Below are 14,037 nucleotides of genomic sequence, written 5' to 3'. Positions count from 1 at the left end.
AATCTAATGACATTCTGACTTTCTCTTAATATTACAACTTTCTCAAAATATTAAAATGAAGACCTTTTGTCCTCGTTAAATTACAACTTAATTTGAATGATATATTGGCTCCAGGCAGGAGGATATCAGAGGACATTAAGGCTCAAACATGATGTAAATGAAAAGCTGCGAGTTGAATTTGAATGTCTGTGGTTTACGGACACTTTAATTTGTCACCATTTACTTAAATTGTAATGGATTTGGCACAACACTGTTTACACTTGAGACTCCAGAAGGGTTCTGTGGACTCAAACACTTCACCTACCCCTCCATCGGCATAGTGGTGGTGTAGAAAAGATGTGACTTTCATTTTTCTGTGAACTATCCCTTTAATTACACAGGTGCTTACGATCTACAGGGCACATTGTTCCAGTACACTCATTAAATTGTGATTAACATTCCTATATATGGTCTTTTTCCCCAGGATCTTTTTTGGGGGGGCAGCACCCCGTATTAACATTAATTAACATTAGTTTTCCCTTAATATTTTTGTATTCAACTTTCTTACGGTGCTTGTAAGATGCTCAGATTTTATTTTTTGCCTCAATCAGTGTTGCCAACTTCTCCCAGCCTTGCGCAGCAATCCCAGCTGCAGTCAGTGCAGAGAGGAGACACGTTCCGCGTCCTCCAGACTGCAAATGAATCGCGCATGCGCAAAGCCACCGCTGATCCTGCCCTGGCTTACAGAGCGGGATGTAAGTGTCAATGTATCTTCACATGAGTCATTGAAATCAGTTTCTTCATCGATGCCGAGTCCACATCTCTCGTGTGGAACGTGGTGAAACTGAACGCTTTCAGGGCCCTGAAAACTAAACCAAACTTAAGAAGAAAAAAAAAAAACTTGCTCTGCCAGAGTATCTCTTTTGGATCATTTTGCCGGTCCCAAGCCCGGATAAGGGAGGAGGGTTGGACGTAGAGCTAGAAGTTCCACCCCACATAACAGCCTTTTGATTAAATTTGACAAAATTGATTTATGCATGTGGGTCTAGATACAGCATTAAAGTCGTGAAGTCATTTTGAGAAGTGATGGCCTATTTCAATGGCAAGATAAAAGAAAAAAAAAAGAATCAACAGAAGAATACGGGAGCGTATTGCTTTCACTTTTGTTTTCAATTTTTTGGGGCATTTGTCTTGGAATTTCCGGGATAATTATCCCAGAAAAACTGGATAATTTTTTTGTGAAGTGAATATTATACGCTTCTGTAGAAAAACGCTTATTTTAAGTTCTAAACATATTTAGGTTTTTTTCTCACTTTCTGTACGTCCTATAGCGACCATTACATTATGCAAATTAGGCAATGACGTCATTTAGCGCCATCTAGCGACTTTTAGTACAGCCAATAGCTACTTTCCTTACTGAGGAGTTGGCAACACTGAGCCTTATTCATTATTCGTGTGTAAGTCGCCCCAAGCCACACATACAAACACACTCGCGCTTCATCCTGCATGCCGCGCACATCATCCTGCCGCGCACTTCATCCTGCAGCTCACATCATCGTGCAGCGCACATCATCCTGGGGCGCACTTGATCCAGCAGCGCACATCATCTTGTGGCGCACATAATCCTGCTGCGCACATCATCGTGAGGCAAACATCATCATCCTGCGGTGTGGCGCACATCATCCTGCTGCGCACATCATCACCGCACATCATTCCTCCTGCAGCGCACTTCATCCTGCGGCGCACATCATCTTGTGGTGCACATCATCTTGCGGCACACATCATCCTGCAGCGAACATCATCACTGCACATCATCGTGCGCGCACATCATCCTGCAGCGCAGCGCACATTGGCGCACATCTCTTGCGGCTCACATAGTCCTGCAGTGCACATCATTGTGCAGCGCACATTTTCCTGTGGCTCACTTCATCCTGCAGGGGACAACATGGTGCGGTGCACTTCATCCTGCGGCCCACATCGTCCTATGGTGCACATCATAGATCATCTTGCAGTGCACATCATCCTGCGGTGCACATCATCTTATGGCGCACATCATCATGCGGCACACATCATCTTGCGGCGCACATCATCCTGCAGCGCACATCATCCTGCGGCACACATCATCCTGCGGCGCACATCATCTTGCAGCGCACATCATCATACAGCGCACTTCATCCTGCGGCGCAGTTCATCCTGTGGCTTCCTGCGGTGCACATCAACGTCCTGCGCACATCATCCTGTGGCGCACATCAAATGAGGAGGGTTGGACCTAGAGCTAGAAGTTCCACCCCACATAAAAGCCTTTTGATTAAATTTTATATTCTAACATTTAGCAATACAGGACGAAATCGATTTATGTATGTGGGTCTAGATACAGCATTAAAATCATGAAGTTATTTTGAGAAGTGATGGCCTATTTCAATGGCAAGATAAAAAAAAAAGAATCAACAGAAGAATACGCGTATTGCATTCACTTTTATTTAACTTTTTTGGGCATTTCCGAGATAATTATCCTAGAAAAAGAGAATAATTTATTGGGGAAGTGAATGTAATACGCTCTGTAGAAGAAAGCTTATTTTAAGTTCTAAACATATTTAGGGTGATTTTTTCTCACATTCTGTACGTCCTATAGCGACCATTACATTATGCAAATTAGTCGATGGCGTAATTTAGCGACATCTAGCTACTTTTAGGACAGCCAATAGCTACTTTCCTTACTGAGGAGTTGGCAACATTGGCTTCAATATGTTCCCAAAACTTTGTGGTCGTAATCAAATGGGCCCCCCTTCTCTAAATCTGTGTTCCAGTGCCCCCCACCGGGTACCAGCGCTACACTCCCACAATGCAGAGCGCATGGCGCGTCATTGGAGAGGGACGATGATGGCGGCGGTCGGTGCACCAGAAGTGATCACACAGCTGGAAAGCGCTGCCAAAGTTTTAATGGTGAGGAACCGCTGGTTAGTGTGAGGACTCGGTGGAGGAGCCACATGGGTACTAACTTTATCCCGGGTTAGGTCCGGAGCTGCTTGTTGTTAAATGTGTTCACTTGTCTTTTTTATCAACCGGAGAAACGATGGGGTGCGAGTGGGGAGAAAATCCAACCAAACTCCTACTATTCCTCAAAAAAAAGAGGAGAATCCCACATTTTCCCCCCTCCTCCACCATTTTCCTCTCTTAACCCTCCACCTGATGGTGTGACCCCGCGTTTAGACACTTTATAACCGGGTCCACGTTTCCAGAAACTTCGGCTCATTCAGGTGTCACATGAAGTTTCCCCGCTCACAGTGGAAGCAGCCTGGGCTTCAGCTTTAGCTTCGTCCCCCTGAAAACCCCCAGTTTCTACCATGTGTTCGCTTCCTCCTCTCCACCCCGGTTCTCCCTCGTCCACCAGCCTCCACGAGCAGCTACAGGAGCTAAGCCATGTGGCACGAGCCCGTGTGTGTGCTGCAGACAGGAGCTAGCTACAGCCTCCTCTTGCTTTCTGCCATTTTGCTTTGCCATGTTCTGGGACTCGAACCCTGACGTTCAGCTGCTTGTTGCACAGTTTAACCCTGAGAAATGAGCCTGTTTATAACATGAGATGCTCACACGTGAACAACACAGCAGCTTCACCTTCGCCTGTGAGTCCGCAGGTGTCATTTCGATCACCGGTTGTCGCTGTTTATGTTTTATTACCTGTACACATTAGTTTAACGCATGGCTCCTTGTTATTGTAGTCTAAGTCAGTGCTGTTTCCGGCTGTTTTGAGCATGTGTTAATTCACTGCTGTTGATGGATATTGATGCTCGGCCACATGGGAAATCTCAGGATCAACTGTGTGAATAATTCTTAACTCAATATCAGCCTGGTCTTTCCTACCTCATCTGTTTTTTACTTTTGATTGCAGCTTTTCTCCTTTAGTTGGAAGATGTTATTACACATCAAATCAAATCATGAATTTAGTAAATTGGTGCATGTGCAGTCAGATCTCTCTTAGACTGACAGATGAGCCTGGTTATTATTATGTTATGCTTCATTGCAGCCACACAAGAGCTTTACCTTCCCATGTGAGTCAGCAGATGTCATTTGAATCCAAGTTTATCCCTGTTTAAAACAATAGGCTTTGTAACTGATACACATAATGCACGTGTGTTGAATGCATGTCTCCTGACTTGTTTATAAAGTCTAAGTCAGTGCTGTGGTGGTCAGTCTGTCTTTATATCTGTTTCAGATTGATTTAACATGTGATTGATTAATTCTCAGGCCACATGGGAACATTTCAAGATAAACTGCTTGATTCTTTCTTTATAATATTTTTCATTCTCTTAATCTCAAAAATGGCGGTTTGACTTTATCACTTTTTTTATATTTTGTGGCATTACTCACAATAAATGGTCCTAATTCAGTCAAACCGCACATGTTGCTGTTGGGTGTAACTCATGTACTCAAAGTGTGACATAAGGGGTCTTCTGAATTAAAGGTTATCCCTTCTAACTCCCCGTTTAAACTATTATGATTTATAATTTAACGTATAGAAGGGCAACGTATGTTTGGTCTCCTTAATTGATGTAAAGTCTAAATCAGTTGAACATGACAGTGCTGTTGCTATATCTGTTTCAAGTTGATTTATGTTGATTTATGCTGTTATATTGATGCTTGGCCATATGAAAAATCTCAGGATGAACCTTTTTTGTTTCATTCTGAAACTTAATGTCATAGAGCGAAGTAGCAATAAAACAGATACGAATAATTAAAATATATTAAATAAAATGTAATAAATTGTACATACTCCCTTAGATAATGTTACATTATATAGTACTAGAATACACAGTAAATTATTTAATATAATAGAAGAATAAGCCTATAAATAAGACTAAATACAAGATATGACAAATTATGAATAAAAGAGAAGTCTGCAAACTCACAGCAGTAGTTTGCATTTAAACACAATGTAATTAGGTAGGTAGGAATATGAGTAAAATATGAATATAAGATGTGCAAATTCACAGATATTGCAGGAGCAAGTAGTCCAACCTCAGACATTTCAGTTATATCTCCACATTCTTTCCCATGATTAGATCAGACATCCAGTAACAACTATGGTTAAGTTATAATAAGAAATATATTCTTCACAGGCAGTCCTGTTAACTACCTCACTTGACCGTTCAGAACACTTTTTACATTACACACAAGTTGACACAACAAGTCATTAGTGCAGCTTTAATATTGTATGTCATTGAGAGGATGATTCAACCTTAAATGTTTGATGTGTGTTTTCCATCATACTATGACATGTATGTATGTTTATGGGGGGGGGGGGGGGGGGGGGTCGTCCTCAGATGAATGGCTCTTCTTTTCTTCTCCTACCTTCTACCAACTACACAGTCGCTAATACAACAATCAGGCCTGGAATGTGACTTTCCTGAGCTGTACTATGGTGATGCGCCTCAATAAAAAAGTGTGTTCCTGTGTATACATGTGTATTGTGCACATTCGGAGCTGTGCTTAAGCATTGCCTGATTTTGTGTCTAGTTTTTATCTAATTTATAAAGAATGACAACAGTATTGTCCTTTCATAAAGCACTGTTGGATCTAACTTGTTTGTCTATTGCAGGCACCGCCGTCCATGGTCAGCACAGAACAGAGGCAACATGCAGAACACGTGTTCCTCTCCTTCAGGAAGTCAAAATCTCCTTTTGCTATCTGCAAGCACATCTTAGGTAACTAATGACTTCAGATCATTTTTAATCTATAAAAGGTGACCTAACCCACTGAATGAACAAACATCCTTTTTTTGAGTTTGTACTTTCAAGAGCTGTAGGTCCTTCTGTGTGTTGCCCTTTTAATCAACATCTGCAGATATTGTTTAAAGAGAGGAACGTGTGTATTCAAGTGTGTTGATTGAGTCTGGACTTCAGCCGATCTGATATAATGATGATATGATCACAAACCTTCTGCTCTAATGTTTGGATATAACAAACATTTTTAATGTCATGGACCCCCATACTGACTCAGAAACTTTCATTTGATCAGTGAATTTGAACTTTAGCTTCCATCAGAAAGGAGCTATGGAGCAAAATATCTTATAAGTATCATCAACATTTGTCTTTTTATAAGAACCAGTTTTGAAATAGCTTCTTTTAGGATCAGATCTATTTCATATGATTTTGCATTTAGCTCTTATTGGCTCTGAGTGCACAGTAGTTATTGTGTCCCACCCAAAGTCTTCTTATTCTCTTATATGTATCTTCTCTCCCTCTCCAGAGACCAGTAAGGTCGACTATGTGCTGTTCCAGGCAGCCACAGCCATCATGGAGGCTGTTGTGCGGGAGTGGATCCTGCTGGAGAAGGCCAGCATCGAGTCGCTGCGGACATTCCTCCTCACCTACGTCTTACAGAGACCCAAGTAAGGAAGACATTGTATTTATGAACTTACTGTTGAGTGGTAAGATTCGCAAGAACATCATACATCCCCACTGCGTGTTACATAAATCACAGAAAACTGAAGTCATCCAACAGCCGTTAATATTCACCAACAAACCTTTCAAATCCCACAGTTTTAAATAAGACGAATACATGAATCCTTTCGTTATATCTCCAATGAAAACCAACTTCTAGATATACAGTGCTGTGAAAAAGTATTTGCCCCCTTCCTGATTTTTTTGCATATTTGTCACACTTAAATGATTCAGATCCTCAAAAAAAATGTAATACTAGACAAAGATAACTCAAGTAAATACAAAATGCAGTTTTTAAATGAAGATTTAATTTATTAAGGGAATAAAGCTATCCAAACCTACCTGGCCCTATGTGAAAAAGTAATCGCCCCCTAAATCTAATAATTGGTTGTGCCACCCTTGGCGGCAACAACTGCAATCAAGCGTTTGCGATCACTGTCAATGAGAATTTTGCCCACTCTTCTTTGCAGAATTGTTTTAATTCAGCCACATTGGATGGTTGTCGAGCATGAACAGCTTGTTTGAGGTCATGCCACAGCATCTCAATTGGATTTAAGTCCGGGCTTTGACTAGGCCACTTCAAAACCTTCATTTAGTTTTTTGGATTGTGCTTGGTGGGCTTGCTGGTGTGTTTCTGGTCATTGTCCTGGATAACCCAAGTGCGTTTGAGGTCACAAACTGATGGCCGGACATTCTCCTGTCTGGTAGAGAGCAGAATTCTTGGTTCCATCTATTATGGCCAGTCGTCCAGGTCCTGAAGCTGCCAGCAGCCCCAGAATATCACACTACCACCACCATGTTTGACTGTTGGTATGATATTGTTTTTATGAAATGCTGTGTTAGTTTTAAGCCAGATGTAACTGGGCGCACACCTTCCAAAAAGTTCATCTTTTGTTTGCGTCAGTCCAGAGAATATTTCCCCAAAAGTCTTGGGGATCATCAAGATGTTTTTTGGCAAATGTGAGACAAGCCTTTGTGTTCTTTTTGGTCAGCAGTGGCTTTCGCCTTGGAACTCTCCCATGGATGCCATTTTTGCCCAGTGTCTTTCTTTTTGTTGAATCACAAACAATGACCGTAACTGGGGCAAGTGAGGCCTGCAGTTCTTTAGATGTTGTTCTGGGGTCTTTTATGACCTCCTGGAGGAGTCGTCTATGCGCTCTTGGAGTAATTTTGGTAAGCCGCCCACTCCTGGGAAGGTTCACCACTGTTACAAGTCTTCTCCATAAGTTGATAATGGCTCTCACCGTGGTTCACTGAAGTCTCAAAGCCTTAGAAATGGCGTTGTAACCCTTTCCAGACTGATACATGTTAATTACTTTGTTTCTCATCTGTTCTTGAATTTCTTGAGATCGCGGCAAGATGTGTTGCTTTTTGAGATCCCTTAGCCTACTTCACTTTGTCAGACAGTTTGTATTTAAGTGATTTCTTGATTCAACAGGTCTGGCAGTAATCAGGCCTTGGTGTGGCTAGTGACATTGAACTCAGCTTTCCAAAAAATGTGATTAATCACAGTTTTTTTATGATTTATCAAGAGGGGGCAATTACTTTTTCACATAGGGCCAGGCAGGTTTGGATATCTTTTTTCCCTTTTATAAATGAAATCATCAATTACAAACTACAATTTAGTATTTACTTGGGTAATCTTTGTCTAATATTAAACATGTTTGATAATCTGAAACATTTAAGTGTGACAAATATGCTAAAAAATAAGAAACCAGGTAGAGGGCAAATACTTTCTCACAGCACTGTATAAACAATTTCAAATAATTTAACCATTTTTGTGCATTCTGACTTGAGCATGATAACTTACACCCTGCAGTTCTTCATACGTGGGGCCGACATGGGAGTATATAATTCTTTAAGGCTTAATTGAGGCTTGATAATTTACAGTTTAACCATAGACTTAATAATAAACTACACAAATATCTAGAATTAAGATTTTGCATTAAGAAAATATATATAATTCTTTACTTAAGATGTAAACATAAATGCACTAAACAAACGATAAAAATATGAGCATTTACCAGATTAGGTGTTGAAGAGATCAGGTTAATTTGATATGTGAAGTACAGGTTACAGACACTATAACAAAAGTTCCTGCCCTAATGCATTGAGGAGTTACCAAAACTCTCTTCAACAAACTAAAAGGATTTAACAAAAATCCAATAAAGTAATGTTTTTTTGCGAATATACAAAAGAAGAAAACAAGCTAAGCTGAGATCTCACCGCCTGACACTAAACTCCTCTTTCAGTTTACTTTTCGCTGTCTCTGCAGTGGCCTGTGATGATTCTCTGTTACATTCACTGTCATTTCTCTGTGACTGATCATCCACCTTTTTACTTCAGTGTGCAGAAGTATGTCCGTGAGCAGATCCTTTTGGCTGTGGCGGTCATCGTGAAGAGAGGCTCTCTCGATAAATCCATCAACTGCAAAAGCATCTTTCTCGAGGTCGGACAGCTCATAAGCAGCGGGAACCCCACAGTGGTGAGCAAGACATCCCTTGAAGTAGTGATTCGCATTTTACAGTACATAATTAATTGTTAACTTGCTTTTTAGGATTTAGGAAATCATTCAGATTCTAATGATTATCAAGTAGCTTTTTTCATAATGGGACATTGGCTGTAAAGGAACATTTGAAAGTAATGAATTCAATTTTCCCTTTCACATGAAAGGTTAGTCTGAGGTATATGTAAAGTGATGAAAATTTGCTGAGATCTGTCGGTAAATTTTGTTTTCCATACAAAACAAACTATCTCATCTAGGGATGTCACAAGAACCGATACTTACGATACCTTTCGATACTAAAATAACAAAACACAGACGATGCCCATTTTTTTGAAGCACCGTAAGAACCGTGAGCGCCGATGCCAGCTGTTAGCATCGGTGCTTCTCTGAGCAGCTGAGACCAGACAAACTCTGTGTTTTCACTGTTAGCACTGATAAGAAGCAGCCGGTCAGTGAGTGAGCGAACACTGTGTGCTCTGCTCCCCGCCCCGCTCACTCGCTCTGAGACACAGTCTCTATCTCGGAGCGCGCGCGCACACACACACGCACACATCGCCCGCTCCTGGTATTTCATGATGGCCTGATACGATGATGATTTAAAAAATGAACGTGACTTTCACTCACGTTCAACATATGAAAACTTATTTAAGTTCGCCGTTCGCGAACTGCACAACACTGCACAAGGAGCCACTGCAAAGGGGCTGAAGAGCCGCATACGGCTCCGGAGCCGCAGGTTGCCGACCCCTGCTCTGGAGGATGACGTGAAGCGTTTTTTTACCGTGGTATCGAAATTGGCATCGAGAATCGTCTTATTTTACTGGTATTGGCATCGACTACTGAATTTTGGGTATCGTGACACCCCTTATCTCATCTCTTTTTAGACCTGTTCACAGGTCAGCAGTTACCCAGAATAAAATTCAAGATGCAAGATGCTCATGCCCTCAAATCAATTTTGTGTTTAGATCGTGGGCATTTTCATGATAACATATTTTTTGTGTTTTGGTTCAAGTCACAAAGAACCATTTCAATAATTAAGACAATAGAAACGTGCTACAAAAAGTCAAAATAGTTTTTTCCAGCTTGTAATAGTATACCAACATTACTTGTCAGTACTACCAACAAAATGTCAGTGTTGCTCTATATTATACAACCAACTGGTTGTCCCCTTGTAAGCCAGTAGATGGCAGTATTTAATTTGTTACATGACCCAAACCACAAACCAGAAAACTGTGCCATGGAGAGCTGACAGTTCTGAAAGTTTAATTTTAGTTTTAATTAAGATGCACAAAACCAGATTCACATTCATCATCCCTCAGTCACAATCAATTAATTTGAGTTCACAACTAGAGTGACAATCAGTAGAGCACATAAACCTCTGCCAAGGCCCAGCCATCCCCTTACATTCAATCAACCTGCGCCAAAATCCACACACACATAAATATGAGTTCCCTAAATGTTTCTTCTTTTGGTTGCCATTCCCTGATGTTAAGGAATAAGTGCGAAAACAATGAGTGTATTAGTCATAGTATCAAAGATGTCTCTGCACACTGTGAGTGACACATCTCTAACTTCAGAAATAATATTTTGGTCCAAATCTGAGTTGGTCTGTTAGTTTTTTTCCTCCTGATGGTCTGAGGACTGAAACCTTTTATTGAAAAAGCGATCGTAATGGATAATGTCCACGTCTCTTGGGGGTTTCTTGATTAGTCCAAGTGAAAAAAAAACAATCAATTGTAAATCAGTCGTTAAGAGATTTATCAGGCCAAAATGTCAAATACATGCTGGTTTTAACTTTACAAATGTGAGGATTTGCTGCTCGAATAAATCGTCCTACCTGATGTTTGACATTTTATGACATTTGAAAAAATAAATAAGGTATTAATCGGTACCTAAAGGCATCTAAAACTAACTCAGTTTTGACACAGACACATTTAGTTTTTCCACTCACGCTCCTCCCCGTCTTTACTGATGATACTTGCTCTTTTGACCTTAGTACATTTTTCTCCATTGTACAACCTTCTCTGCTGCAGCAAACTCTGGCCTGCTCTATCCTGACGGCACTGCTCAGCGAGTTCTCCAGCTCCAGTAAAACCAGCAGCATCGGCCTCAGCATGGAGTTTCACGGCAGCTGCAAGCGAGTGTTCCAGGTGGGTTCTCCACCTCATCTCATATTCTTAGATTCGATACAGTTGTTACAGAAAGGATAATTGCTTTTACTTTGTCCGTTACTCTCTATTTAGTGGATTCATTCATATTTCTCTTTATCATCCTCCATTACTTTCTCGCTTCCAGGAGGAAAGCCTGCGTCAGATCTTCATGTTGACCATGGAGGTATTGCAGGAATTCAGCCGCAGAGAAAACCTCAACGCCCAGATGTCGTCTGTCTTCCAGCGTTACCTGGCTCTGGCCAACCAGGTCCTCAGCTGGAATTTCCTGCCACCCAATCATATCCTTTCTATGTCAGTGGTTGACCCTGGTCAACCACTGACATCCACTTTTTACACATTACAATGGTCAGGATCATAAATTTGAAGATTTCTTAACAGGTCAGTTTCCTGTTACTCACTTTTTTATCATGGCTTGCCATTTCATGTCTTGTATATGAATATCTGTCTCTGAAGAAGAGGGTACTTTCACAGCGTAATTGGGCAAAGACAAATAACTTTAAACTAGACAACCCCAGTGGTCTAATGTTTGTAATTTATTTCGATTGGTTTTAGAGGCATCTGACACCATGACATTGCTACACACACCTTTTGGTATTCAGATTTAAGGTTCAGGTTAAATGAAGGTGATCATGTAAGAGTTAGAAAACGCTTGCAAAAACAAGGGCCTCCTCATTTTAGGAATTCATCTTTTATCACTTATAAGAATCTTATGTGTGAATATATACTGCTGTTGGGGGAGGGGTGGGGGGGGTGTCTTTCAAAATATGTGATACCCAGGAATGTATATCTGTCCGCCTGGTTGCTTTGTAGTTTATCTCTTGTACTTGCATCTATATTATCTTTGCAGTTGGCCGCATTGTTGAGCAAACTTGGGCACTGTGTATGTGAGTTATGTGTGTGTTATGTGTATCCAGGCTCATTACGGCCTAAATCCCAACCAGCCTGGCATCCTTGCTGCCTGTCTGAGCGGATCTGTAGTGGCGCTTGCTGCCACCCAGGGCCATGTATCACTTTCAAAGAGGTGTCTGTGCGTCCATCCCCGTATCATTCCAGCAGCACACCACCCCCGCCTTGGCTTGTTGAGGCTCCCCTTGGTATGCCTGGCACGCTCAGTTCAATATGTGTGTGTGCTCTCAAAGATGCACATTTACACACAGTAGGTTTTAGTTTGTGCATAGGCAATTTTTAGACAAGTGCGTGTTTATGAAGCAATCCCAAAGGTTACTGTACATCTATGGAATGGTTTGAGTTGAGGTTGAAGCAGGATGCTTTGGGCTGGAAAATGAAATTCAATCACACAATGTTATAAACAATTAATTCATTTATTAGTGGTATAAAGGTTATCTCGCAATGCACATCGATGATAGAAAATGTACGAATATACCACTTCACTGGACCAAGACAGTGTTCCCTTTGATATCACAGGGAGTTTTAGACCATTATGGACAAAGCTATTAACATCTATAGATGGCTTTTCAGTTGAATTCCCTATATCACTTTACTATCAATTTACTATCCCTCAGTATTGGAGACCCAGCAATACTAATAATAATTTTGGGGCCTGATATCAAGGAGAAAACAATACCAGTATAAGTATCTTTTATTAGTAAAAGTTATGAATATTTTTTATTTTTTTATAACCAATAAATCGGTTTGGTTCTACTCAGTTTATTTCTCACATTTAAGTAGTATAACAAATTTTTCAGTTGTTGCCACCTGCCATCTAAAGATCTCATTAAGTGAATTCAAAAGAATGTGCGGCAAAGCTGAATTGTAATTAAAATGAGCCCATCCCTGTGCTACTAGTAGCTTGGAATAGAGCTGTACATTAGTTCTCTGGTTTCTTGCTGCTGAGTTGTCACAAATGTTCAAAGGACTTTCTTAGGCCATAAAAATAGCATATACATTTTCGAATCAAGTGGCGTTCCCCTTGAAATTCTGCGTGCGTGAAGCGTACAAGTGTGTGTGCTGTTGTTGAAAAGGAGAACAGATTGATGAAGGCCACTGGGACGCCAGAATGTGTGTGGCCGCCTGTCGGCAAGTGTCACAACACGCCCGTGTGCTGCGATGCGAGCGTATGCCAGGATGGGTATCAAGGGGCCTCTCTTTAATTGTGTGGCTGACAGCGGTTGCCTTTCACCCTCATGGGCACACACACACTCTTTAACCAGCTCTTTTTAAAAAGCCTCCTTCCATCAGACAAACTGGGCGGCATATGTGTGTGTTATCTGTCCTCACCGCCGTCTGAAGCTGGGCCCTTAGGCTTTGGTGTCATCTGGTGGAGGCACGCTCCCTGGGCGTCTGTACGACACCGTGTCACTCCACACCTGGCTTGACTCTAGCCAGGGTCGTGGTCGGGACTCGAGGCTGCAGCGGCAGTCAGGTGCTGTAAATGGCGGTCCGAGCTGACAGATAGATCACCCTCGTCCCCACTGCCACGGCGTTCCTGCACTAAACAATGTCCTTTAGCCACTTGTATGTTTATTTGTCTTCGGTATGTTCATCGCTGCCACTTGTGTTGCTATAATAGCCAGTGGAGCTTTGTTCTAAAGCAATTTTTCATTTTGCTTTCCCCCATCTGTTCTTCTCTTCACTGGAGAGGAATGTGTAGATTTCATGGTGTATCAGCTCTTAATAACTCAAGTTGTTTTAAATTAGAACGACGTTTCCTGCATGCCTCTTCCAACTATTTTCCTCAGGCTACATCCACACTACATTCTAGTTTTTAAACGCATCACTGTTGCTACGTGTATGAAGTTTGGAAACACTGCTGGCCCCATTTAAGTTGGGGCCAGCAGCAAACTCGGGCAAAAATTTAGACATTAGGAAACTTATGCACTCACCTGCATTTGCTTCCGGATTCTTATCAGTCACGACTCAACACGAATTTTGGTGCAAAACTTTAATTTTCTTTGTGTGATACGGTGTTTCTTGACATTTTCACTGG

At 41.3% G+C, this 14,037-nt stretch overlaps 1 protein-coding gene across 1 annotated transcript in view; it reads left to right on the top strand.

The window, feature by feature from the left end:
* Nucleotides 1-2,832: 2,832 nt before the first annotated feature.
* xpo4 (exportin 4) overlaps nucleotides 2,833-14,037 on the top strand; it is a 46,617-nt gene continuing 35,412 nt past the window's right edge. Inside the window, exons 1-6 of the mRNA XM_062402602.1 lie at nucleotides 2,833-2,922; nucleotides 5,573-5,678; nucleotides 6,223-6,364; nucleotides 8,763-8,901; nucleotides 10,953-11,069; nucleotides 11,215-11,368. Of these exons, the coding sequence (XP_062258586.1) occupies nucleotides 2,833-2,922; nucleotides 5,573-5,678; nucleotides 6,223-6,364; nucleotides 8,763-8,901; nucleotides 10,953-11,069; nucleotides 11,215-11,368 (748 nt within the window). The remainder of the gene's footprint in view (nucleotides 2,923-5,572; nucleotides 5,679-6,222; nucleotides 6,365-8,762; nucleotides 8,902-10,952; nucleotides 11,070-11,214; nucleotides 11,369-14,037) is intronic.

The sequence above is a fragment of the Platichthys flesus genome, chromosome 13 (assembly GCF_949316205.1).
Source record: "Platichthys flesus chromosome 13, fPlaFle2.1, whole genome shotgun sequence".
NCBI classification, from domain to species: Eukaryota; Metazoa; Chordata; class Actinopteri; order Pleuronectiformes; family Pleuronectidae; genus Platichthys; species Platichthys flesus.
This window is presented reverse-complemented; position numbering and strand designations above follow the sequence as displayed.